The following is a 27,433-nucleotide window of genomic DNA, read 5'->3' on the forward strand; positions in this document are numbered from 1 at the left end:
CGGGTGCTCTTAACCACTGAGCCACCTCTCCAGCCCCCGAGTACTGGGATTAAAGGTGTGTGGCATCTGTTGTAGATTCTATCAGAACTCAGGGCGTAGACTCAGTACTTCTTACACTCAAAGCCATCACAAATAATTTAATCTACAATTCACCTTCTTTTAGTTTTAGCTTTGGAGTATTGGCTAAGTTTCCAGAGGGACTTAGCTCAGAAAAGCCATACATGTACGTATGTACCTAAAACAAGTGAAGCTTTAAAGCAGTCAAACCAAACAGTACCCCTTCTTCCTCCCCCACACCGTGGACTGGGAGAATAGGTTGGTAGGTTTTTCTGTTCTCCCAGGATCCCTCCAGCCTGAAACCTGCCAGCTTAGAAACATCTAACTGCACTCTAAGGTCAAACTATAGGAAAAAACCCACTATCTTCAAAGTTTGGGTGTTCTTATTACAGCCACAGAGGTCTTGGATTTCCTTTTCTTAGAATTAGATCTCCACGGACCATTTCTCGTCCATGTAGCTTCTCTGCTCTTGTCAAAGGTTATAAACAATTCCCACTAGAATTACTTTGCCTTTTTTTTTAAAAGATTTATTCATTTATTATATATAAGTACACTGTCGCTGTCTTTTTCTTTTTTTTGGGGGGGGGTTCTTTTTTTTCGGAGCTGGGGACCGAACCCAGGGCCTTGCGCTTCCTAGGTAAGCGCTCTACCACTGAGCTAAATCCCCAACTCCTGTCGCTGTCTTTAGATACACCAGAAGAGGGCATCTGAACTCAGGACCTCTGGAAGAGCAGTCAGTGCTCTTAACCGCTGAGCCATCTCTCCAGCCCTTGAAAAATTTTTTTAAAGTGTTCTAAGGGTTGAGAAAGTGGCCAAGCAGGTAAAGGAACTCACCACCAAGCCTGAAGACCTAAGTTCAGTCTCTAGGACCCTAATGACTGGAGAGAAAAACCTGACTTCCAGTAAGTTCTCTAACCTCCACAGGCGAAGTAGGGTGTGGCCCTCCATGCCTTCCAAACATTTTTTTAAACCTTATTTTGTGTGTTTATATGCATATGTGTCCTGGTGCTCCTGTGGAAGGCGGGGTGGAACCTGTGGAGTCAGACCTCTCCTTTCCCTTTACTTGTTTTGGGGTTTGAGCTCAGGTCACCCTAAGACACTTTGTCTTAGGGTTTCTGTTGCTGTGATGCAACACCATGCCCCAAAAACAAGTTGGGTCAGAAAGGGTTTATTTGGATTATACTTCCATATCTCATTCCATCATTAGAGGAAGTCGGAACAGGAATTCAGGCAGGGCAGGAACCTGGAGGCAGGAACTGATACAGAAGCCACAGAGAGGTGGTGCTTGCTGGCTTGCTCCCCATGGCTTGCTTAGCCTGCTTCCTTATAGAACCCAGGACCTCAAGTCCAGCGATGGCACCAGCCACCCTCCCCTATTGATTACTAATTTTTTTTTCTTTTCTTTTTCTTTCGGAGCTGGGGACCAAACCCAGGGTCTTGTGCTTGCTAGGCAAGCGCTCTACCGCTGAGCTAAATCCCCAACCCCTATTGATTACTAATTGAGAAAATGCCTTACAGCTGGATCGCATGGCGGCCTTTCCTCAACTGAAGCTCCTTCCTCTCTGATGACTTTAGCTTGTGTCACACTGATACACAAACCCAGCCAGCCCACCCTTATTTGGTGAGCCATCTTGCTAGCCCTGTTTTTACTTCTTGTTTATTTATTTATGTGTTTATTTATTTAAGATAAGGTCATACTATGTAGCAGTGGCTGGCCTGGTCTCAAACTCTCAGAGCTCTACCTGCCTGTGGAGTGCTGGGATTAAAACCCTAGGCCACCATGGCCAAATTACTTTTTATTTTGGGGGAAAGTATCATTAAATTGCCTGGGCTGGCCTTGAAATTTGTGATCCTGTTGCTTTGGCCTTTTGAGTATCTAGGAGGACAAGGCTGGAGCACTAGGCCTGGCCTCACAGTGTCGTTTTACTGGTAAACTGGTAATCAATCCATTATGCTAGAGTCTCTCTCTCTCTCTCTCTCTCTCTCTCTCTCTCTCTCTCTCTCTGTATTGCTAAGAGCTACAAATCCATCCATATTTCATCTAAATGTCCCATTATGCCATTATGTCACATTTGATATTAAAATCCCATAGACTAGTGGAACACTTCTAGATAACGCAGACAAGGAGAATCTTACTAGGATTTGAAACTGAGACTGGTAACATGAGGTCAGTCTTATAATCCCTCCCCCTTGAAAAAGTGCCATCCGTGCTGGGTAGTGATGTCCCACGCCTTTAATCCCCGTGTTTGAGAGGCAAAGGCAGGTGGACCTTTGAGTTTTAGGCCAGCCTGGTCTACAGAGAGTGAGTTCCAGGACAGCCAGGGCTACACAGAGAAACCCCTATTTTGAAAAATGAACTAAGGGGTGGGAGAAACCAGGAAATGGGATAACATTTAAAATGTAAATAAAAAAAATGCAATTTAAGAAAAAAAGAAAAATGAACCAAGGGAAAAAAAAGTCTTATTTAAAAAAAAAAAAAAAAAACCAACTAGGAAAGCCTGGCTGCATGTGCCTGAAATACATAGGGGGACCCAAATATACAGATAAAAACATTAAAGCAATAGTCTTTCAAAGACCTAGAGGCAAAAAAGAACCATAGAAAATGACAGAGGGGGGTTGGGGATTTAGCTCAGTGGTAGAGCGCTTGCCTAGGAAGCGCAAGGCCCTGGGTTCGGTCCCCAGCTCCGGAAAAAAAAGAAAAGAGAAAAAAAAAAAGAAAGAAAGAAAATAACAGAGGATGGGCTAGTGAGATGGCTTGGAGGTTAAGAGCACTGGCTGCTGCTCTAGAGGATCTTGGTTCAACCCCCAGCACCCACATGGCAGCTCACAAACATGTGTAACTCCATTCCCCAAGGACTCAAGTCCTTTTCTGGCTCTGTAGGCTCCATGCATGTATGTAGTACACAGACATCTATAAAGGCAAAACACCCGACTACATATAAGCAAAATAAACAAAAATACCAGTGAATACTTGGAGTATCTTCTTTAACTGAGCCTCACGGTGGTGCACACTCTTTTTTTTTTTTAAGATTTATTTATTATTTATTTCATGTATGTGAGTACACTGTCGCTGTCTTCAGACATGTCAGAAGAGGGCATCAGATCCCATTACAGATGGTTGTGAGCCACCATGTGGCTGCTGGGAATTGAACTCAGGACCTCTGGAAGAGCAGTCAGTGCCCTTAACCACTGAGCCATCTCTTCAGTCTGGTGGTGCGCACTCTTTTTTTTTTTTTTTTTTTTTTTTCTTTTTTTCGGAGCTGGGGTCCGAACCCAGGGCCTTGCGCTTCCTAGGCAAGCGCTCTACCACTGAGCTAAATCCCCAACCCCATGGTGTACACTCTTAATCCTAGCTCTTGGGAGCAGAGGCAGGTGGATCTCTGAGGTCTAAGACAGTCAGAGCTACACAGAGAAACCTTGTTCCGAAAAACCAAAATAAGTAAATAAGTACAGAAGGACCCTGGCATCCAGAAGTAGGAGAGAATGATTCATGCAACTTGTATTCTGACTTACACATGAGTCTTCTAAGCATGCATGTGCGCACACACATACACGCAACATTAAAATAAATAAATACATGCAATAAGATATAGGCTCTTTCTATGTAACCCTGGCGGGACTGGAACTCACTCTATAGAACAGGCTGGCCTCCAACTCATAGAAGTAATGTCTGCCTCTGCCTCCAGAGTACTTTTTTAAAGGCCTGTGTCACCACACCCAGCCAATTATAGACAATTCAGAAAAGAGGAACTGACAGAAAAGAGCTGGGCATGGTTGCAAGTCCAACAATTGGAAGGCTGAGGGGACAGGCTGTGCTCAGGAGACCTTGTTTAAAAAAGAAAGGGGCCGGGGGTGGTGTCCTCTGTGAAGAATTCCTGATAAGAAAACCAGCTAGGCCTCCGGAGTCAGATTGCTGAAAAGAGTGAGTGTGGAGAGTTTGGAATGTTGCAAGTCTCAGAGCTGGTTTCTCTTGGGTTCTCTAAAGAGCCCATCTGTGGGTCAGATCTAGGATCCTGATATAAGAGAAACCTTGAACTGTATAGTTAGTAAACAAAGCCCTATTCTCCAACAATGGAAGGGCTAGGAATGCTACCACACAGCTTCTAAGCCCTCCTGCTGAGATTACCCCACTTTAACTATTTACTTAATGTTTCTACTAATGTATTTTTGTTTTTGTTTTGATTCTTTTGAGAGAGGGTTTCTTTACATAGCCCTAGCTGTCGTAGAATTTACTATGTATGGGATTAAAGGAGTCACCACACCTGGCCTCTACTAATGTGTATTTTTAAAAATGCCTTGGTTTATAGCTTTGCTTTGTTTCTATAAAACTCCATGAAACTACCTCCATGAAGTAGGGTAATTTAAATCTGTATTTTTCCAGGGTATGAAAATTTACACTTTGGTTGCACAAATTATCTCTTAATCCCTTTGTTTGAAGAGCTATGTTTTTTTTTTGTGGACAATAACTTTAATCTCAGTATGACAGGGGCAGAAATGTACAGCACTGTGAGTTCAAGGCTAACTTGTTCTACTTACTGAGTTCCAGACTAGACAAGGATACATATTGAGACTGTTTCAAAAGAAAAAGAAAAACAAAAACAAGAAAAACGTCAGAAAGTGTGGTTAGATGAGCAAAGGCATAGGTGCGGATGGATAGATTGATTGACCAGTTAAGTAGTGTAGGGACATGTTGTGATTAGAGTTATAATTTAAGAAGTGAAAGTTCGGTTGCTTCCAGTGTCAAATCAAATCATGATCTCCTCAGTAAATAGCAATGTTATCACCTCTCGTTGGCACTTACTAAGTCCCACTGGGAAAACCTCTCTTTTGTTGAGGTTGCATCTTGGACCTTTGTCCCTAGAGACAAAAATACAGCTCTTTTTCTTCTCAGCCTCCGTTGGAATCCTTTTCTAGGGATGAGAGAGCAAAGACAGGTGAGAAGGTTCAGATGAGGACTTGAAAGAGGCAGAGCACAGAGGGTGAACTGGATGTGTGAGAATGAGAAAGCCTGGTGACAATCGATCTTGAAGACTTAGCTCTTCATCTGGAGAAGGGAAGAAGTCGATATGAGAAGCCCTTGCGTGTGAAGAGCGGATTGGAAGAGGGAAAGTAATGATCTGTAAAGACTACGATCTTCCTGGAGAGTGGTGACAGAGGGGGTAGAGGGAGGTGGGTGACTTCCAGACGCATTTAGAAGGAGAATTAAGAAGGCAGATGGACAGTATCCAGGCCCCTGCTTCTGGTGACCTCAGCGGTCACGGGTGAGTGCGGACTTGGTGTTCCCGCTTCAGGGAGATGGGCGTGGCTTGCTCGCGCTGTCGCCCTGGTGACCGGGCGGGGCGGGGCCCGGGGCGGGGCTGTGGAGCGGCTGCGTCACTCGGTGGTGGAGATGGTGCGTGTGTGTGGGGGGCGGGGGATACGCTGGGCGCGTCCCCGGGGTCACGTGGTGCGCAGCGCGCACAGTCCTTCTGTCGGTTGGTCTGGAGCGGCGCAGCAGGAGCGGGGCCGTGAGGTGAGCTCGTGGCGAGGCGCGGCGACGCGAAGCAGCTGGTTGGGGCCGTGTCGGGAGCAGGCCCCGTGCCGCGCGCGCGCTGTGCGGGCGGGACCGGGGACGGACGCCCTGGCCACTGCGGGACCCTGGCTCAGTCCTGTTCTCCGACTGGCCCCCGGATCACCCAGCCCCGGAGGGAGGCCCGGGGACCGCTGCTGAGAGCGTGGCGGGCGTGCGAGCGCCGCCCAATCACTGCGGCTACCCGCGGGAATGACGGCCTCCCAGGCCAATCAGCGCGGTCCGAGGGGGCTGGGCCGCGAGGTGCGGGCCCGGGGCGCGGAACGGGGCTGTGGGGGTGGGGAGGGGTGCGGAGGCTGCACCCCCTGCTTAGCCCGCGAGATAGGGGGAGGCCTACGCTGCTGCCTCTGCTGCGGGAACGGGTTTTCGTGTAGTGCCTTTCTTATCCTGCTCTGGGAAGCACACCCTTTCCTCAAGACCCTGTATATGGGAGTGTCCCCTTTCTCTGTAGTTTGGAAAATCTGGGCGTCCTCCCCTTCCTTAAACTCAAGTCTTGGGATTTTTCTCTGAATTTCTAGCCGTCCCTAAAAACGAACTGAAGTCATACTCTTTTCTTTGCTCCCCCATACTGAGGGAACACTCCCATATTCAAACCTAATTAAGTTCTCCCCTTTCAGTTTGGGGTTCAGTCCGTTGATAGGTTCTTCAGAAGTCAGGTCATTAACCAAAGTTATAAAATACTTTATTACATTCCATAACTCTGAGGAGGAGTTCTTTCCAGGCCTCAGATCTGGTATGTTTTCAGAAGTTAGTGAATTTGGGGGTCAGTCCTTCAGTCTGGAATGCGCATCCCTTTCAAGTTCTTCTCCAAATCCTGATGCTTGTGGCACATAGTTTTCAGTTTCACTATAGGGGATTCACTGACTTGTCCTTAAGTCTGTCCTTGGGGCTTCACTTTTTCACGTGTTCTTCAACCTAATTTGTGTCTGGGGGGTGGGGGAGGGACTTGTTTTCCTACCTGAGAGAATCTTTAAGGTTTGAGATGCACCTCTCTTTGCAGGAAACATACCACCCTCGGGGTGCTGCAAGTGCTCTGGGCACACCTTTCTCCTGAATCCTTTCATTCCTAGATATGGTCAATCTTGAGCATTCCCCCACCTACCCATTTCCCCACATCATCCTTTTTTTTTTCCTAGTTGAAAAAACGTATTTATTTATTGTCGTGTGCCATAACGCACATGTGGTGATCACAGGCCAAGTTGCAGGAAGTTATTCCTCTGCTTCCACTTCGCGGGTCTTAGGGATCAAACTCGGTCATTCTTGGCTGCGTGCTTGCTGAACCATCTAGCTAGCCAGCCTTCCTCCTGTGGGACCAGTGCTGTGTAGCTATCTGGGAACCTACCATGCAGTCCCGGTGGCCTATGATCCTCCTGCCCTAGTGGCCTGGGTGCTGAGATTATTGGTGCTCTTTCCTTTTTCCTTCCCTCCTGTCTGTCTGTCTGTCTGTCTTCCTTCCTTCCTTCCTTCCTTCCTTCCTTCCTTCCTTCCTTTTTCTTCCTAGCTTTTCTGCCATTCAAGATAGTTCCAGTCTTCTGTTTCCTTCCCTCTTTGGAACCACATTCTCCTTATGTGCCCTCCCAGGCTCTGTCGTGTACCCTTTGGTCTTCCTTCCTCTGTTGAGTACATATCTGCAAAACACTTTCTGTGGCCTCTTCTTTTTTTTTTTTCCCCCTCAGGGAAGTTCTTACTGTTACCCCAACCCTGAGCCTTTCTTCCCTTTCGTTCACATGGCTTTTGTTGTGAGTATTGTCTCACTGGGTAGTTCAGGTAATCCTGGAACTTAGTAGGTAGCTCAGATTGGCTTTGAACCCTTCTGCCTCTGCCTTCCAAGTGCTAGGGCACAGGTAAGAACTTCCATGCCTGGCTCACATCACATGCCTTTTTTATATATAGCTTATTTTTCTGCAAACAGGAATCCTTTTGGTTCAGTCTGTCCAGAGGTTTTCCTAGTTTCTGGTTCCTGTTGGACAGTGTTCTGTTTATTTAGTGATGATAGTGACTCTCCTCCATCATCCTCTTGTTTGGAGGGGGCCACAAGACTAGGACTCCTGACTTATTCTGGAGTGAAAATGGGGAGGAATCCCCTAGTAATTTTTGATTATTCTTGGAACTTTTTTTTTTTTTTTTTTTTTTGGTTCTTTTTTTTCGAAGCTGGGGACCGAACCCAGGGCCTTGTGCTTCCTAGGTAAGCGCTCTACCACTGAGCTAAATCCCCAACCCCTTCTTGGAACTTTTAATCCTCTGGTGCTTTACTTTGTAAGTTTCTGGCGAAGCCTTCCATAGTTTTTGTGAGTCTGATCTCCGCAATTGTGGCAGGAGGACTGTGGTAAACTTGAGGACTGCCTGGCCACCACGATGAGTTCTAGGCTAGCTAGGAATACATCTCAATCTGCTTGGTTGGTTCTAAGGCTCTTAGGTTCTGTTCCTCCCTACACATCCTCCTTCCCTTCCTTTTCCTTTTTCCTTTTTTACATTTTTATTTTTATTTTTTGAGTCAGGGTTACTCTGTGTAGCCCTGGCACCCTGGCTGTCCTGGCTCCGTATACCAGGTTGGCCTCAAACTCAGAGATCCACTTCCTCTGCCTTCTGAGTGCTGGGATTAAAGGCCCATCACTGCTGACTCCCTTTAATCTCCCTGTTCTCTGGGTGAGGGCTTCAGAGACTTTTCTAGTCATGTATGCTTTCTAGACCATAAACTACCTTCCATTAGTTCAAGAAAAGAAGTCATTTTGGCTCAAAGATGTAGCTCAGTGGTGGAGTACTTGGCCTAGCATGTGTGGAGGGCCTGGGCTTGGTCCTCAGCTTGAAAAACTGTTGCAGCCAGGTGTGGTGGAGTACAGTTTCCATCTCAGCACTCAGGAGACAGGCAGGTGGGCTCTGTGTGACTTCCTTGTTCCTGGTCAGCCAGGGCTACATAGACAAACTCTGCCTCAAAAACCAAACATCTAAAAACCCCCAAACAAACAAATCCGCACCTAGGGTATCTTGCTTCTTAGAAGCCTACTGAGGTAGGTTCTCTAACATTTCTCTCCCCTCTAGATTTTAAAAGCTCCGTGCTTTTCAGGCCTTGCCCCTGATTCATTTCTCCACAGCTGGAGTTTCAAGTGCTTAGGGGATAATGACTCCTCTGACATTTCTTCCTTCGGGAAGTACTTGAATGTGCAGCTGCAGGAGGCCTGAGGGGGAGGGGGGGAGGGAGTTTGGATCTGGGAAGCTATTCCAGTAGGACAGGGCAGGAATACAGCATCTCAAGACCAAGTTCTGAATCTCATTTAGAAGCTGGACATTTGCCAGGCACCTGCTTCCTTGGGATGCTGGGGGATTTAATGGTACCCACGGGAGCCTGCAGGAACTAATGGGACTTGTGGGGAAGCGCTCCGAACTTAGTGTGAAAACTTGAATAAAATTGTTCATTATTGTGTTTTTGGAACAGCTTAGCTGCCTCTCATTTTTTGTTCACTAAAGTCCTAGAACTTAGTTGTGTAATTTCAAAGGGAAATAAATCTCGTGTTCATTAGTAGTAAGTACTACATTTCTTTAAAACATGGAGGTCTGCCTGAGTAGTGCCTAATAAAATATGGTCTGCTGAAGTGAATAACTACTTTGTCTCTTTTTGTGGCCGTTTCTGCTTCATCTGTATAGTGCTGTAAGTACACCTTTGAAGGGCCCTACACTCTAGCTTCTCATCCTGGAATGTGCGTTCGAATTACCGGCCTGTCTCCTTAAAATGCTCACTCTGGTTTGGTAGGTGGAAGATGGGGTCTGAGTACATAGCATCCTAGTTTTTTGGTGATGTTAAGATTAAGGGGTACACACCACATTTCCATAGACAGCTGGAGAGCGCTCAGTGAAGACAGAAAACCAATCTTTAGCCAAATGCTGGGGGTTATTTACCATTTCCCTTTGTTCAACATCCTCTTTTTTTTTTTTTCCTTGAGACAGGGTTTATAGCTCTGGCTGTCCTGGAACTTATAGATCCAGGTTGAACTCAGATGTCTACCTCTTAAGTACTGGGATTAAAGGCATGGACCACCATTGCCAGCCCGACATCTATCTCTTGAAGCTGTACAAGTCCATTTTCTTCATATAGGCTCTCTTCAGTTACCTATGTAGCTTGAACATACACGTTTTATGCTTCAGTCCTTTGAGTGCTAAAATGCTGGGATTACAGATTTGCACCACTAAGCCCAATCAATTTCTTTTTCCCTTCCTTTTTTAGTTAAAAGAGAGAGGAACAAAGGACTTCCATTTTGTGTTGCGTCACATGCTTGCCCGATGCCCACAGAGCTCACAAGAGGGGGTTGGATTCCTTGGAACTGAAGTTGCAGTTCATCGTGAGTTGCTTGTGGGTGCTGGGAATTGAACTGGGGTCCTTTGCAAGAGTGGCCAGTACTTTTAACCCATGAGCCATTTCTCCAGACTTGCTCCAATTTCCCCCTTCCCCATGTTCTGATTCTATAGTTGCCACAGTTCCTAGCTAACCTTTAGCTTTTAAACCATCTACAAAATATACTGGTTTTTCTGTATATTGCTAGGTTTAACTGTTTAAATATATGTGCTTTTAATGTGAACTTTGGAGGGGGTGGTAGGCTGAGGTTTGAACTGTTTGTCTTCTAAGCTTCTATATCTTAAGCCTTGATGGCTAAATTTTGACATAAAATCATTCCAGTAAGTACTGCTTAGCTAGCTTGTTTCTGATTTCTCTTGTTACTGTGAGAAAGGAGTCAAGATATTGTACATGGAGCCACTGGAGTTTTTAGAGCTCTTTAAATAGACTCGGTGAAGGCCAGGCTGAAGCTAGGTGCTTGTTCTTGAGTAGAAACTGCTGCTGGTTCATCAGTTAAATGCTCTAGGAGGCAGTCCCGGTGAGCTGCCGACACCCATTGTAGTAATCTCTTGTATTTTAGGGGATATTTCTTTCATATATATATATTTATATATATATTTTTTTTGTTCTTTTTTTCGGAGCTGGGGACTGAACCCAGGGCCTTGCGCTTCCTAGGTAAGCGCTCTACCACTGAGCTAAATCCCCAGCCCCTCTTTTATATTTTTAAGCTAGGTTCTTTTATGAGTAGCCTAGATTGGCCTTGAACTCCTGTTCCTACTGCCTCTTCATTCCAAGTGCTAGGATTCTAGGCATGTGCTACTAAAGCCCAGCTCTCAGTGGTTTTTTTCCATTCTGAATCTCTTGAATCATTAGTACGTTAGTATCTGTTTCTCTGTTAGCTTTCCTGGCCCTCTTCCAATGTGATCCTGTTCCAGGCCCTGATCAGGACCAACCTGAATGACTAGGCTGTTCTGTGTCCCTGATCTTCCCCCAGCCCCTCCACTTCTCACAGGAATGTCAGATTATCTTCAGTGATAGATTTGATCTGGATCTGGCAGTGGTCCCAGCAAATCACTTCCTGCTCTTAGGACCTCATTCTCCCCAGCTGAGCAGTTGATTACTTCAAAGTCCACCCTCATGGACTCTGTAGGGACCTTGTTTAGAAACCCAGTTGCTTGCAGAGTGTCTAGTAGCAGGTCTGATTCCTTCACATGCTTCAGTGGGCAGAATGCCCCTGGTTTTCTTGTCCCAAGCCACTTCTGCTGGCGCACTCTCCTTCCTAGCCAAGTAGCCAGCTTGTCTTCACACCCAGGATCAACGTTCTTCTGCTGTGTGTGCTCTGTCAGTCCTGGCTGTGCTTCATTCAGAAGTACCTGCGTTAGAAGTCACACTTCTCCATTCAGTGTTAGCCACCTCTGCATCACTAAGATCCCTGCGCTGTTTGTTTTCAGGCTGTATGTTGTATATAACCATATTTTTTTGTAAATGCTTTTTTCTTTTTTTTTTTTTTAAAGATTTATTTATTATATATAAGAACACTGTAGCTGTCTTCAGACACACCAGAAGAGGGCATTGGATCTTATTACAGATGGTTTTGAGCCACCATGTGGATGCTGGGAATTGAACTCAGGACCTCTGGAAGAGTAGTCAGTGCTCTTAACCGCTGAGCCATCTCTCCAGCCCAAATGCTTTTTTTCTTAAGATTTATTTATTTATTGTATAAGTACACTGTAGCTGTCTTTTTTTTTTTTTTGGTTCTTTTTTTCGGAGCTGGGGACTGAACCCAGGGCCTTGCGCTTCCTAGGTAAGCGCTCTACCACTGAGCTAAATCCCCAGCCCCCACACTCAGCCTTTTAATTTATTACTATTTGTGTGTGTGTGTGTGTGTGTGTGTGTGAGACATGTTTGCATTTTTGGAAGCCCAAGATTCTTTCTGAATCCCTTCACCCCTTTATAGTCATATATCTATTCATTTTGAGGGTTTACTATGGAGACCATACTAGCCTGAGATTCACAGACATCTTATACATCCATCTTATACGGTAACCCCCACCCTCTCAACCCACCTGTCTCACTGTGTAGCTCGTGCTGGTCTGGAACTTGGCTGTGTGAGACCGAGCTGACTTGCAACTCAGTAAAATGAACTTCCTCCACCTCCTTAGTGCTGTGACTAAGGGGTCTGACACCACACTTAGCTCCAGTTCCACCTTTAAAAGTCAAATTTATGTAACGTTTTTACCTTTTCCCATCTTGTTTATTCTTTATTTTTCAAGTTTACTTAATTAAAATTTTGCTTTGTATGTGTACTTCATGCATGCAGTGCCCTGTGACGCCAGAAGAGGGCGTTGGCTCCTCTGGAACCAGAGTTGCAGACAGCAGTGAGCTGTTTGTTATGTGGGGGCAGGATTGAACTGGGTCCTCTGGAAGAGCAGCCAGTGAGCCAGGCTGTTAACTGCTGAACCATTGCTCAGCTCTCTCCATCTTACTTCTTGATATCTCTCACTGAACCCCATCTCTCCAATTTGGTTAGATTAGTTGGTCTTTGCTGGGTTTGGGTTACAAGTGAGTGCTCTGGTTTTTCTACTAGTGCAATGAGGATTTTATCCACGGAGCAATCTTTCTAGCTCCTTTCCCCCTTGCTTTGCTTTGCTTTACGTCCTTTTTGAAAACAGGATCTCCCTGTGTAGATCAGGTTGGCTTCAGACATGTGCGAATCATCCAGTCTCTGCCTCCTGAGTGCTGAGATTACAGGCGTGTACTATCATGCCTGGGTCCCTACCTCCTCCCTCACTTTTTCCCTTCTTTTTTTTTTTTTTTTTTTTTTTTTGGTTCTTTTTTTTCCTAGGTAAGCGCTCTACCACTGAGCTAAATCCCCAGCCCCTTTTCCCTTCTTTTAATTAACAGGGCAAGTCGCATGACATTTTAAAGGTGAAAGGCAGTTTGCAGCCAGATGGAGTGCTTAGAAATCTAGCACTTAGACGGTGGAAAACAGGTGAACCAAGTGTTCAGAGTCTTCCTAGGTTAGGGGAGACTGTCTCAAACCACAAAACGCAGTTTGCTTTGTTTTAAGACTCGGGATAAGGGGTTGGGGATTTAGCTCAGCGGTAGAGCGCTTGCCTAGCGAGCGCAAGGCCCTGGGCCCTGGGTTCGGTCCCCAGCTCTGAAAAAAAAAAAAAAAAGACTCGGGATAAGTGGGTAGTGGTGGCGGCGCCTGACTTAAGTCCCAGCACTCAGGAGACAGGTAGGTGTATCTGTGAGTTGTCAGCCTGTTCCACAGTGCTGTGTGTTTGCCTGCGTGTATGTCTGTGCACCATGTGTATGCAGTGCCCATGGAGGCCAGAAGAGAGTGTTGGGTCTCCTGGAACTGCAGTTACAGAAGGTTGTGTTGCCATGAGGGTGCTGGGACTTTAATCCAGGTCCTCTGGAAGAGCACAGGAACGACACTGGCTCTGGCTCTCCAGCTCTTTTGTTTTTATTTTATTTGTTGGAGATGGGTTTTGCTGTGTAACTCTGGCTGCTGTGGAATCTTCCTGCCTCTGCCTTCAGAGTACTGGGATCACACTCAGTTTTGATAGATTACATTACAAGTTTAGAGAAAGGGGAGGAGCTGCCCTTGGACTACTTCCCTGGGACTGGACTGCCCCATAGGTTGCACTAACAATGAGGTAACAACCCAGATCAAACCCTTTACTTGTAATAACGTTAATGGCTTTGCTGGATCATTGCCTAGGTCTCTCCAGTTGGACCATGGTTATTTGGCCAAATAATGGAATTAATGAGCTTTCAGAACTCTTGTAAAGATTGTTAAAAGTCTGGTATTAGTCACCGAGTGTAAATAGGATGCTTATGGGAAAGGGAGGTGGTGCTTGAGTCAGTGGTCTTTGGGGAAGGAAGCCGTGGTGCAGTTTGGGAAAAGAGTTTAAAATGAGGCCTTTGTTCGATGAAGGAACATAACCCAAGGGATTGGGCCAGCTGCTAGGTCTTAGGTGAGTGTGTTTTCCTTTTGTCTCTTTCCCAGTAGGATCCTGTGATTTTTTGAGGTTTCTTTCCCACTTGAAGGTCTGTATCTTTAATCCCACCACACCTTTAATCCTAGCACTTGGGAGGAGGCAGGAACATCTCTGAGTTTGAGGCCAGTCCGTTCTGTATATCAAGTTCCAGGCCAGCTCGGGCTGCAGAGTGACCCTGCCTCAAAAAGAGTGGTGTGTGTGTCTACAACCAGGTGGGTCATCTTACCCTTCTTGCTTCTGTAGGTGCACAGAAATACTAGGTTATGGAAGTGTGGGAACTGCAGTCCTGCTGTCCTTCCCAGGAGCTGGGGTTACAGACATGCTAGCATGCCTGACCCTTCACTTTCAAAAAGAAAGCATAGCAGCCCCATAGATCTGTAGTATTATAGGTATGCCAGAGACCACTTTTGAGGGTTTGGGTTTTGGTTTTATGACACAGGATCTCAGTAGCTCAGGCCTTAGGTTTGCTATGTAGCTGAGGATGACCTTGAACTTTTTTTTTTTAAGATATTCATTTATTATATATAAGTACACTGTAGCTGTCCTCAGAGGCACCAGAAGAGGGCATCGGATCTCTTTACAGATGGTTGTGAGCCACCATGTGGTTGCTGGGAATTGAACTCAGGACCTCTGGAAGAGCAGTCGGGGCTCTTAACCACTGAGCCATCTCTCCAGCCCGACCTTGAACTTCTAATTCTCCTGCCTCTGCCTCTGCCTCCTAAGCCTTTGGATCATAGGCATGTACTGCCAAGCCCTGCCATTAGGCCTTTTTATTTTTTATTTTTTTTTCTTTTTTCTTTTTTTCGGAGCTGGGGACCGAACCCAGGGCCTTGCGTTTGCTAGGCAAGCGCTCTACCACTGAGCTAAATCCCCAACCCCTTAGTTTTAAGTTTTTTTTTTTTTTTTTTAAAGATTTATTTATTTATCATATATAAGTGCACCATCCATAGCTGTCTTCACCAGAAGAGGGCATCAGATCTCATTACAGATGGTTGTGAGCCACCATGTGGTTGCTGGGATTTGAACTCAGGACCTCTGGCAGAGCAATCAGTGCTCTTAACCACTGAGCCATCTCTCCAGCCCTAGTTTTAAGTTTTAATTATTACATTTTTATTTATGTATGTAGGAGGGCACTCATGACACAGCTTGGGGTGCAGAGGGCGAGGTAGCATCCTTTACTTTTGTCGTGTGGGTCGCTAGATTTGAACCTCAGTCCTCTAGACAAGGATCCAGTGCCCTTAATCATGGAGTCATCTTAGCCCCCAAGGTGTAATAATTTTAGCTATACTATTGTATGTACTCTAGGCATGTAGCCTTGCGTGTGTGATGGCGCTGCTTTAGCTTCCAGAGTAGTTGGCAGTGTTGTTGTCTACACCACACCCTGCTCAAATCTGTATGTATGTACACATTAATATCCACAATATATATGTGTATGGTGTGTTTTGATCATAGGTCATATCTATCCTAACCCCCACCTCCAGTCCCTTCTGGCTTCAACTCTGATTTTAAATGACACATAATTAGAATTAGTGCCACCCATGTCTGCATGGGCATGGCACCATCCACGATAGCATGGGCATATCCTTGAAAGTGACTCTCCCTCTTCAGGGCTATCATCTGCCCGTAGCCCCTCAGCTGCGGGTAAGGACTCCTGAGTCCCTGTCTGTACTTGAGTTCTGGCTAGTTTGATCTTATGTAAGTCTCCTGTAGGTGACCACAGCTGCTGTGGCTTCATGTGTGCATCGACCATGGCCTGTCCACTGGACAGCAGCTCCCGGTTGCCCTCCCATCCTCTGGCTCTTACTCTTTCCATCCTCCTCCAAGATGGTCCCTTGAGAGCAGAGGAGGATGCTAACGATGACCCATGGAGGGATAGGCACTCACTGTCATTGACTCTGGGCTTTATCTGTACTGAGTCTTGGAATCAACCACTGCCAAAGAGAAGCTTGCCTGCAGGGTTGAAAACAGCACAGATCTGTGGGTAGAAACATAAATGTCTAGGAGCTGTTTGATCACATATATGACCACTTAGAACAATAAACACTAGGTACCCCCAGGCCATAAACCACCCCAGCCATGGGCATGACCTGGTTTCCAGTATCACAAGGCCTTGTTTATAAAAGCTGGCAGATGTAGTTGCTTGAAGCCATGCTTCTCAGGATTTTAGCTTTTCTGCCTAACTAGGAGCCAGAGGTAAGGTTCTTGGTTTTGGCCTTTTCCTTTCTTTGTGGGTCACTGGTGCCTGTTTGTTGGGAATGAAATATTTGTCAAGGATTTGGTATGTGGCAAAACTGAACAAATGTTAGTTATTTCCTGGACTTACTAGTCAAGGTAGGTCAGGAATAAAAGTTAATATTTAAAGCATAAGAGAACTACTTTTCTATTAAATAATGTGTTTTTAACATTCTATAAGCAACAAAAAGGCTTTTTTGGGGGGTGGGGGGGGACTTGATTGTTTTCCTAAGACTTTGAGGAAGAGCACAGATAAGCAGGTTGTGGTGGCTGGTGCCCACAATCCAGATAGTTAGGAGGTTGACTCAGGAGGTTTCAGGAACTAACCTGGGCTACAGAGTGAAACTTTGTCTCAATAAAAGGAAACAGGGTAGGAGTGGGAAGTCTATAAAACCCACTCCAAGTTTGGTGCCTCACGCCTATACTCCCAGTATAGAAGTCAGAGGCAGGTAGATTTCTGAGTTCAAGACCAGCCAGGGGCACATAGTGAGCCCTGTCTGAAAAAAACAAAACAAAAACAAAAGACACCCCTCTCCACCTCCCTCCCCCTCCCCCTCCCCAAACCAAAACCACAATAACTCAAGCTTCACTCCAGACCTCTAGACTGTAGAGTATTTGAACAGAGTGGATACTTGGAGGCTGAAGCCCTTAGGGTCTGAGAAAAGTAGTTAAAATTTTGTTAGACACCAGAGACAAAATAATGACCTGTCTTCAGGTGCTGGGTTCCTTAGGGTTTTCCATCATCCGTTGTCCCCAAGGGGTATTAGTAGTTGGTATGGTTTTTGAGTTTTTCGAGGTTTTAGCACAATGAAGTCCTTTTATCCTATATAGGATGCTGCTGACCTTGTTTTTAGTGAGGAAGCTGAGGTTACCTAGAAACAGGTGTGTTAGATGCTGGGGTGCCCATCAGTGTTACTTACCTTCTGGGAGAGTTCACCTGAAACCAGTATTGAGCTGTCACTGAGCAGGTCAGATGTCATGGGAGGATACAGAACTGATACCCTGTGGGGAGGTTTTTTTCTGATGACTGTGCCCAGGCCTAACCCAGGTGAAGGAGGCAGCTTTTCTGCAAAGGTTCTGGAGGTGGGTTGGGGATTTAGCTCAGTGGTAGAGCAAGCGCAAGGCCCTGGGTTCGGTCCCCAGCTCCTAAAAAAAAAGAAAAGAAAAAAAAAAAAAAGAAAGAAAAGGTTCTGGAGGTTGAAACTACAAGTCTGGATTGGTAGGGCTGAGGGCTGTAAGATCAAACAGCCTTGGCAGCTTACTAGGAGTCAGGCTCTTTGAAACACCTGTGTGAAGGTGTGCACCTCATGCTGTTACTTAAGGGAGGAGGAGCCTGAGGCTCAGGGAGGAAATGACTTGTCAGACGTTATGTGATCCTAATTTAGGTAATCCTACCAGAGTCTTGGCTCATAACTGTTTAGATAGACCTCCCTGCTTCTCTCCTTTCCAGTTCCCATCTTTAGAATCAATGTTTGGCTTGGCAGTGTAGTGTTTTTGTTTTTTGAGATAGGACTCTGTATAGGCCTGGCTGTCCTGGAACTCACTCTGTAGACAGTGATGATCTCTAACTCACAGAGATCTGTTTGCCTCTCTGCCTCCTCCTGAGTGCTAGGATTAAAGGCCTGAGCCAACACTACCCAGCCAGCCGTGTGGTTGTTAGCTGGAGTCAGACGACCTACTCTGTAATCTGTAGTCCTAGTGTCATGTAGCCCAGAGGAGTCTCCAGATTCTGTTCCTGCCTACATTGGCTGCCTTTCTTTCTTCCCCTTATTTTTTTATTATTTTTGTTTGTTTGTCTTATTTATTTACCCAAACAAAAACAGGCCCTTAGATGTTAGAGATGTTGGCTACTGAGCCAGTACTGATTTGGGTCAGGTGGGGGTGTGTCTGGAGGATTAGGGTTCCTTTGACAGTTTAATGGTTGAGAAAGATGTTGGTAGAGGGCTTCTCTAAATTTGTGGTTGGTGATACATATGTGTAATCACCTTCTGGAGGTAGAGACAGAAGGAAGGTCCAGTTCAAAGTCATCCTCTGCTATGTGAGATCCCATCTCAAAATTTAAAAAATTATTTGGGTGGTGGTGGCATAGCCACTCGGAAGGCAGAGATAGGGACATCTGTGAGTGTGAGTTTGACTTTGAGGCCATCCTGGTCTACAGAGCTAGTTCTAGGACAGCCAGGGCTACACATGCACATGCACACACACACAAACTCTTGAGAAAAATAAACTTAAAAAATAGCCAGAACTCCTGAGAGCCTTAATTGGATCACCTTGGCATTGAGAAACCTTGAAGTAGGGCCTGCAGAATGGTAGCTGAAATGAAATGGTGTGGATGTGTTTTCTTGGCTGCTTGAAAGGCAGAGGCAGGGGTTTGGCTACAGAATAAGATCTTGTCCCCCAAAAAGAAAGAAAAACACAAGAAAGTAAAGACAGCTGAAAGAAAGGTGTTGATCATGGCCCAGCTTGACTGTGGCCTTACACTGTGATGGGGGAGGGGTGGACGGCCTGAGGGGAAGCTGTCCCTTCAGGAAAGCTGAGTAATAGGCCAGAGGTCACAGAGAAAACCTGGGCACCAGGCTCTCCCTCTGTTTCAGCCACCTCATCCTCAGTAATATGGAATGAGGAAACTCAATCCGTTTAATCGTGGGAGGAAAAACTTGGGTTCTCAAAGAAAGCATTTTTTTTTTTTTTTTTTGCTAATTTGTAAACAGTGTTTCAGTCAGAAATAGTGACTCAGGCCTTTAATCCCAGCATTCAGGAGGCAGAGGCAGGGGGATCTTTGTGAGTTCCAGGCACACTGCTATAAAGGGAGTTCCAGGAGAGCCAGGGCGATACAGAGCCTTTCCAACCCCTCCAAAAAAGCAGTGTTTCACTGTGTAGCTCAGGTTTCCTCAATCTTGGGGTGACCCTCTGTGTGTGAGGATATACACTTATTATTGTGTTCTTGGGATGCATGAGGTGAGTTGGGGGTGGCCTGTCTGTGCTGTGCAGAGAGTGGAGATTAGAGGGTAACTTCCGTAGCACCAGTTCTTTCCTCCCATCTTTACACAGATTCCAGGAATAGAACCAGGCTTGCAATAGCCATCAAGCTCCTACACTTAACAAAGCTATCCCAAAGCACCGTAGAAAGCACCCTAGAAAGCATTTTAAGGATTTTTGTTGTTCAGGGCTGGGGAGATGGCCTAGAGGTTAAGAGCACTTACCACTCTTGCAGACGGCTTGGGGTCAGTTTCCAGCACCCATGTCCGAAGCTCATAATCCTCTTTAAATCTTTACCACTCTTGCAGACGGCTTGGGGTCAGTTTCCAGCACCCATGTCCGAAGCTCATAATCCTCTTTAAATCTAGATCCAGGGTATCTGATGCCTCTGTGGGCACTGCACACAAATGGTACACACATACATACAAGCAAAATACTCACATATGTAAAAAAAAAAAAAAAAAAACTTCTGTGAAAGCCCCATAATCCTCTTGGGGCTGGAGAGATGGCTGAGTGGTTGAGCACTGGCTGCTCTTGCAGAGAGGTCTAGGTTCCTCTCAGTGCAGCTCACAACTGTCGGAAATTCCAGGTCAGGTGACCCAACGCCGTCTGGTTTCTGCAGGTACTCTCGTGGTTTCTGTAGGAACCAGGCATACACATCGTTCGCTGACTTACCTTTACATGTAGGCAAAACACCATACAAATAGAACAAATCTAAAAAAAGCACCCAATAAAAACCCCACAAAACCAAACCAATCTCCCTCTGTCCTGTCTTTGTCTCTTCTGCTGTCTGTTCTCTATCCTGTCAATTTTAATAGATTGATTGGACTTTTAGTGTGAGCTGGAGAAGGGCCCTGCTTGAAATGGGATCTACAAACAGCACAGACCTGCTACATAGCGGAGGATGGTTTCAAACCTCGCTCTGCCTCTCAGGCTTGCTTCCTGGAGACTGGTGTTTGTTATTTTTTTTTAAGGTTCTGAGAATAGCATCCATGGCCCCTGCATGCTAAAGCATGCATGTCTGAGCCATGTCCCCAGTCCTGGGCTAGATATTCTTTCTAATAGGACTTTAGGCTTTCCTGGCCTGATCCTCACAGCTCCCAAGATAGAGAACATTATTCCTATGATAACAGGAAGAAAAGACTGAAGGGGTAGCTCATAAACAAATGTGGGATTTGGACAGGAATTGTGCCAACTTTAATCCTCGCATTTGGGAGGCAGAGGTAAGCAGTTTGCAAAGTGAATGCCAGGCCAGCCAGGGCTGAATAGTAAGACCCTGTCTATCTGTGATGAGTGTCACAGAATGTCTCCTAATTATCCTTTGTTCCTTATCTTTGAAAAGAAACTTCCCTGTATGTAGAAAACTCCCACTACTAGCCTTCTGTACTCCACATGGATACAATGGTACACGGGCTACACACGGACATACAAAATAAATAAAAATATAATAAAACTTGTTAAATAAAAAAATGTTCTGCTGTTCCTAAATGTGAGCATTATTTCTAGGTTTCTCTAGACTCGAATGTAAAGGCTCCAGGTTTTTTGTCACAGACGGTTTCTTTGCAGTATGAGCTGTAGTCTTCAGATAGAAACGACAAGGTTCCAAGCTCCTAAGCAGCCTCACAGCTCACCCCTCCCTCCTGTCCATCTTGAGGTTTAGAAGATGGCCAGGCTAGAACCTGAGCTGAGCCTGGGCTGTGATCCACTTTCTCCTCAGCAGGACTTGCGTTGGCTCTGGTCCTTTCTCCAGGTTGTAAATGGTGTGATATAAATGCTGGCACAGCCTTTGCAAGGCTCCAGGGGCTCCATCAGCCTTCACTTGCCTGTTGCCTCCGTGTGAAGGTGTGACTGTGAGCCACAGGTGTGTCTGCTTCTGAGGTGATCCTGTTAGTTTTCATAATACAGATTTCGTGTACTTGGATAATTGTTTTTAGATTCATGTTGATTTTTATTTATGGATATATGTGTGCCATATGTGTGGATACCCACAGAGGCTAGAAGAAGGCATCAGATTGCCTGGAGCTAGAGTTACAGGCTGCTCTGTACTGCCCAGTGTAGGTGCTGGGAACTGAACTCAGGTCCTCTGTAAGAGCAGTGCTGCTGAGCCACCTCTCCAGCTCTGCCGTGTATAACCTTGTCTAAGCTGTTAGCTCATAAGTGATTCAGCTTTTTTGTCTATTATATCTCATTTCAGTATCATGGGAACAAAAAACTTAGTCTTAATTAAAGTACCTGGTTTTGAAAGTTCAGTAGCATAGTGTAAGTGTGACATTCTTTAAAAACTTACTGTCTCTGTGGAGGTCAGTGGAAAGCTCGTGGAGTGTGTTCTACTGTGTGAGCTTTGGAGACTGAACTCGTCTTCAGGCCTACTGGCGGCAGGCTTACTACCCAGCTATCTTTCCTCCACAAATAAATTCTTGAGGTTGAGAAAGACAAAGCTACCCAGAAAAAACTCTTGAACAAACAAAACCAACCAACCAACCAACCAACCAAATAAACTGTGTATAGTTTTGTCTTTGCCTGTAATCTCAGCACTCAGAGACTGAGCAGGTTGCTGTGAGACCAGTTTGGGCTACAGAGTGAGCCCGGGTTCCTGAAAGTATAAGTTTGTTGTATGTATGTATGTATGTATTTATTTATTTATTTATTTATTCATTCATTCATTCATTCCTGAAAGTATAAGTTTTATTTATTTATTTATTTATTTATTTATTTATTTATTTATTTATTTTGTATGTGAGTACACTGTAGCTGTCCTCAGACACACCAGAAGAGGGCATCGGATCTCATTACAGATGGTTGTGAGCCACCGTGTTGTAGAAGGGAATTGAACTCAGGAACTCTGGAAGAGCAGTTGGTGCTCCTAACCACTGAACCATCTCTCCAGCCCAAGTTTGTTGTTTTGATATGCATTTCTTTTATGTAGCTCAGGGCACTTGGGTGGGCATGAATCACACACTTAATTGGACCTTTGCCTTTGTTTCTCCCCTGCCACTCTCTGCGATCTGCGAGTGCTTGCGGTTTGTCCGTCTTTGGCATGCCTTATTGACTTTAATCCTTGTTCATGTGCAGGGCAGTCTTTTTGTTAATGAAGGAAGCTATGGGCATAGGCGTAGTTACTTTCTCCTTTGGCTCATGTGCCACAGTATGTGTTAAACTCCTTGCTGTTGGCTAGGGCACTGAGGCACTGGGTCTAAGTAAATAAATCAGGCTCCCTGTCTCTCTAGGACTAGTGGGTTCTTTAGAGAGTCTGAATATAAAGGAGTATTATTTATTTATTTATTTATTTATTTATTTATTTTTTTGGTTCTTTTTTTCGGAGCTGGGGATCGAACCCAGGGCCTTGCGCTTCCTAGGCAAGCGCTCTACCACTGAGCTAAATCCCCAACCCCATAAAGGAGTATTTTGAAGTTCTCCAAAGTCTTGGTGGTAGGATCCTACGGATTGCATCAGGTAGTTTTTTCTTGGGAAATTTCCTTTGTCCATATACAACATCCACATCTTCATTTTTGCATTTTTTAAGTATGTAGGTTTTTGTTTTTTTGTTTTTGGTTTTTTTTTTTTGTTTTTTTGTTTTTTGTTTTTTATTTACATCTCCTAAATGCTGCCTCCTTCCTGGTCTTCCCTCATAGATTTCCACCCCCCTTTCTCTTCTCTTTGAGAGAGTAAGGCCTCTCTGGTTATCCTGCCTGGCACATCAAGTCTACACAGGGCACATCCTCTCCTGAGGCCAGACAAGGCAGCCCTGTTGAGGAATGGATGCCATATGGGAGAGCCTTTGCTCCTGTTGTTTGGGGACCCACTTGGAGATTGAGCTGCACGTCTGCTACTTATGTGCCAGAGTGGTGGGGAGGGTCTCAGTCCATTCGGTGTATGCTCTTTGGTTGATAGCTCAGGTTAGTTGGCTCTGTTGGTCTTCCTGTGGGATTTCCATCCCCTTCAGGGCCTTCAATCCTTCCCCTAACTCTTCCATAAGGGTCCCTGTCCTCTGTTCAACATTTGGCTTAGGGTCTCTGCATCTGTTTCAGTCAGCTGTTGGGTGGAGCCTCTCATAGGACAGTTATGCTGGACTCCTGTCTGCACTCTGTTCATCTTTGTAAACTAAAGATTTTTGAAAGAAAATTACCAGGCCCCAAACAGATAAATCATAATTATTTTTATTTAAAAACTAAATTAAAAGTAAAAAATATATACTCTAATGTTTATGGGATTGGGGATTTAACTCAGTGGTAGAGAGGCTCTGGGTTTGGTCCTCAGCTCCCCCCTCAAAATAATGTTTTACAGAGTCTCACTGTGTAGTCCAGGCTTCCCTGGAACTTTCTGTGTAGGCCAGGCTGGCCTTGCACATACAGAAGTCTTCTGCCTCTCAAGTGTTGCAATTAGGGCATGTGCTACGGTACTTTAAAAAAGTCCTATAATGAATTGATTGTGAATATTGTTATTAGTGTTGGAAGTACGAGTATTTAAAGTTTTTTAGTTTTTGTTAAATTTTTGTTGCTCTTTTCAAGACAGGGCTTCTCTGTGTAGTCCTGGCTGTCCAGAAACTTGTTCTGTAGACTAGGCTGGCCTGGCCACCTGTGTCTGCCTCCCAGCCGCTGGTCTCCAAGGCAGGTACCACCACCTGGTACACATTTATTTACTTTTGTATTTTATGTGTTTCTGTAGGTATGTGCCATAGCACAAATGTGACTGTCAGATGACGACTTTTGGAATGTGCTCTCTCCTCTCACCGCATGGGTGGGAACTCATTCTCAGGCTTGACAGTAACTGCCTTTAGTCTGAGCCATCCAACCCTCTCATGTGAGAGTTTTAAGGTTACAGTTTAATTTAATATTCTCTGAGATAGACCTTGCTCAGTAACCCTGGCTGCTCTGGAACTTGATATGTGTAGACCGTGTGGGCCTGGCGCTCACAGTGATCCCTTGCTGTCTCCGCAGTGCTGGTTTACAGGTGTTTAGCACAATGCCTGGCCCTTGGCAGTTCACCCAAGGAAGGTGTTTTCAGGAGCCCCTGAGAGAGAGAATGCGATGATCCTCACTCATCAGTTTCCCCCCTTCAGGCCTGTGCTATCATTCCCTGAGACAGGATCTCACAATGTAGTCTTGGTTGGCACTGAACTTGAGTGATCCGGTCCTCCTGCCTCTGCCTTCCATGGTCTGCAATTGCAGGCATGTGTCACCACACTGGGCTTGGTTTCCTACTCTTTCTTTTGCAGTGCTGGGAATTGAACATGACCTTGTTCATGCTGGGCAGGCTTTTCCTCACCCAGCCACGTCCCCAGCATTGTAGAGTTACTTAGCCATGTCTGGCCGAGAGCTGAATTGTCGCCGAGGATAGCCTTGAACTCTTATATATCTCTATTCTTATGTATCTATCTTATATCTATTCTCCTTGAGACAGAATAAATTGGTCTCTGTATAGCTCTGGCTAGCTTGAAATATATAGATATCACCGTGCCTCTATCTCTGCCTCTGGAGTACTGAGATTAAAGTAAGTTCAACTAAAGTAGACTTACGATATAGGCCAGGCTAGTCCATATTCTTTGTGTTCTTTTTCTGCCTCAGCCTTTTGAGAACTGGTATTTTGCAGCTGTGTTCTAGATAGAATGCCTGGCTCACCTACCTACCTACCTACCTACCTACCTACCTACCTACTTTTATTTATTTATTTATTTATTTATTTATTTATTGGCCAGAGTGGGGGATCCAGGTGATTGTGATCTATCTGATGTGGGTGTTAGAAAATTAATTCTGGTTTCTTTTTTTTTTTTTAAAGATTTATTTATTTATTATATATAAGTACACTGTAGCTGTCTTCAGACACACCAGAAGAGGGCATCAAATCTCATTACAAGTGGTTATGAGCCACCATGTGGTTGCTGGGATTTGAACTCAGGACCTTTGGAGGAGCAGTCAGTGTTCTTAACCACTGAGCCATCTCCAGCCCTAAACTCTGGTTTCTGGAAGAGCTGTGAGTGGCCTTAATTAGGCTTCCTTCCTTATTTATGTGTTTTTGTCTGTATGTATGGATTTATTTATATTTAAAGATATAAAATATATAATACATATATTTATATATAAATATATTACACATAAATATGTTTATATAAAATATAAATATCTAAAATATTTATTTATTTAGGCATTTTGAGATGGGGTTCTCTATGTATACCTTGCTCTTCTAGAACTCATGTAGACAGGCTGACTTTTCTGGGATTAAAGGCTTATACCACCATACTTAGCTTTGTTTGTTTGTTTGTGTCTCTTTCTTTTTTTAAGATGGCTTTATTTCATTACATTTATTTGGGTCTCACTGTTAATAATGGCTGGTCTGGACCTCACAGGGATCTGTCTGCCTCCTCTTCTGGAGCGTTGGATTAAGTGTGTGCCCTCCTGGTCCCTTTAGTGCTGGACGGTATTTGGGGCTTTGTATTTGCTAGGCAAGTGCTCTACTACTGTGTTGCTGAGCTGTGCATGTTGCTCCAGAACTTTCTCTTCCTTTTTCATTGTTCCTTTTAAGGTAAGGCTGGTTTCAGACTCCCTAGGTGAGTATGTCTGCGTACCTTGTGTGCATTTGGTTTCTGCAGAGGCCAGAACAGTGTCAGATCCTCTGAAAGCTGAGTTGCCATATGGGTGCTGATCTATTAAAGGAAAGTACGGAAAGTCCCCTGCATCTGCTTACTTACTTTGACTATAGGGATGGATGGCCACCAAGCTTGGCTTTATTTGGTGCTGGGGATCAACACAGGGCCTTGTACTCCCAAGTCAAGCTGCATTCAGCCCTACAATTTTTTTGGCTACTCTTTCTTTCTTTCTTTCTTTCTTTCTTTCTTTCTTTCTTTCTTTCTTTCTTTCTTTTTTTTTTTTTTTTTTCTGGAGCTGGGGACTGAACCCAGGGCCTTGCGCTTGCTAGGCAAGTGCTCTACCGCTGAGCTAAATCCCCAACCCTTGGCTACTCTTTCAAAGGTAGGATCAGGTGCCCTTTTTTTTTTTTTTTTTTTTTTTTTTTTTTTTTTGTCTTTTCTTGCTTTGTTGTTCAGAGTTGTCACTAACCCCTGGGCTCTGGGGTTTCTCTTGTCTCTTGGCTCTACATTCTTGCCTACTTTCTCAGCTTCTATTTGTTTCCTTTCTAGCACTTAAATTTTATAGCAATTGCATTTTTAGCTGACTTCTGTTCATTGGCTACCTTATAATCGGAGGCTCCTTGAGGGTAAGAACTGTGTGTCTCTTTGGGTCTTGACTGAATCGTTTCTGGACAGATACTTGTTGAATGTGTTGGTACGTGGTTGAACTTAATCACAAGAGCAGCTGGGATTGGAGTTCTGAAGGACGTACTTCATAGATGAGCCCTTGGTGAAGCTTGCTGAGAGAGTCCTCCACACTTTCAGAGATCACACAGGCTGTGGAGAGGTTAGGGGTGCTGTTAGTGGGGACACCCGATAGGAGGGGTGGCACCAGACAAGGCGCTGACAGGGTCATGGAGCTGGGTGTTTTGAATAATGCCTGCTTGGTTTTTCAATGTTTGGTGGTGATGCTACACCCGAGGCAGACTTTCCCAGGTTTCATGAATATTTAATTGGCTTTTTCAGGAGAATAAAAGCAGCCCCGTTGATGACTGAAAATGACCAAGCACCCACCTAACAGACGAGGAATCAGCTTTGAAGTGGGAGCCCAGTTGGAAGCCCGGGACCGTTTAAAAAACTGGTACTTTTATATTTTTTTTCTGCTATTTTAAGCATGTTAGGGAGGGCATCTCACTAGCACTGATAAAGTGGGGTGCTTCTGTGGTATTTTCCAGCTTTCTCTGTAGTACAAGGATCCCTGGGTCACACTTGTTCTGGTTCTCCTGTTTGATGAGGGAGTTATGAGAAAGCAGAGCAGGCGTTGCCATGGGAAAGGAAAGCTTCCTCACTCTTGCCTGACAGAAAGAGATGGGCTGCCTGCTCAGAATGGAGATGAGGAACTGGATGGGCACAGCCCCTCCTGCTCTCTGGGTGTGGTGTAGGGTGGCTAACCCAGGTGTAGGGTCCTTCCTACCCAGGGTTGCTTTTCAGGGTTATCAGATAAAAAGCTGAGGACTCTTGTGCATTGCTGAATGCTGTCTGTTTTGTGTGACAAGGCTTCTAGTAACTGAGGCTGACCATGAATTGGTAGACCAGCCTCTTAAGTCCTGGGACTACATGTCCCTGCCACTGTGGTTGACTTGTGTTACTGCCTTTTGTCCTCTGGCTGTCAGATTCTTTGAACATTCCTATAATGT

At 45.1% G+C, this 27,433-nt stretch overlaps 1 protein-coding gene and 1 long non-coding RNA gene across 11 annotated transcripts in view; one reads left to right on the forward strand and one right to left on the reverse strand.

Annotated features, from left to right (window-relative positions):
- Window positions 1–5,412: 5,412 nt before the first annotated feature.
- The window catches only part of Phf20 (PHD finger protein 20), a 106,354-nt gene continuing 84,333 nt past the window's right edge, over window positions 5,413–27,433 (forward strand). For 4 of the 10 annotated variants that reach the window (XM_087652324.1, XM_087652329.1, XM_087652334.1 and 1 more), the window contains exons 1-3: window positions 5,528–5,569; window positions 9,846–9,960; window positions 26,763–26,877. In XM_087652324.1, the coding sequence (XP_087508450.1) occupies window positions 26,795–26,877 (83 nt within the window). In that variant the 5' untranslated portion in view covers window positions 5,528–5,569; window positions 9,846–9,960; window positions 26,763–26,794. Of the gene's footprint in view, window positions 5,570–9,845; window positions 9,972–26,762; window positions 26,878–27,433 lie in introns of all 10 variants that reach the window. The other 6 variants (XM_087652328.1, XM_087652333.1, XM_087652330.1 and 3 more) reach the window with 3 other exon arrangements.
- LOC147995771 (uncharacterized) lies at window positions 14,872–19,722 on the reverse strand. Its single transcript, XR_015684739.1, has 3 exons — window positions 19,399–19,722; window positions 17,116–17,341; window positions 14,872–16,205 (listed from the first exon to the last, which is right to left on the reverse strand). It is a non-coding gene; the product is annotated as an uncharacterized LOC147995771 (long non-coding RNA).

Source organism: Rattus norvegicus, chromosome 3, assembly GCF_021556685.1.
Source record: "Rattus norvegicus strain SHRSP/BbbUtx chromosome 3, alternate assembly SHRSP_T2T, whole genome shotgun sequence".
Lineage (NCBI taxonomy): Eukaryota > Metazoa > Chordata > Mammalia > Rodentia > Muridae > Rattus > Rattus norvegicus.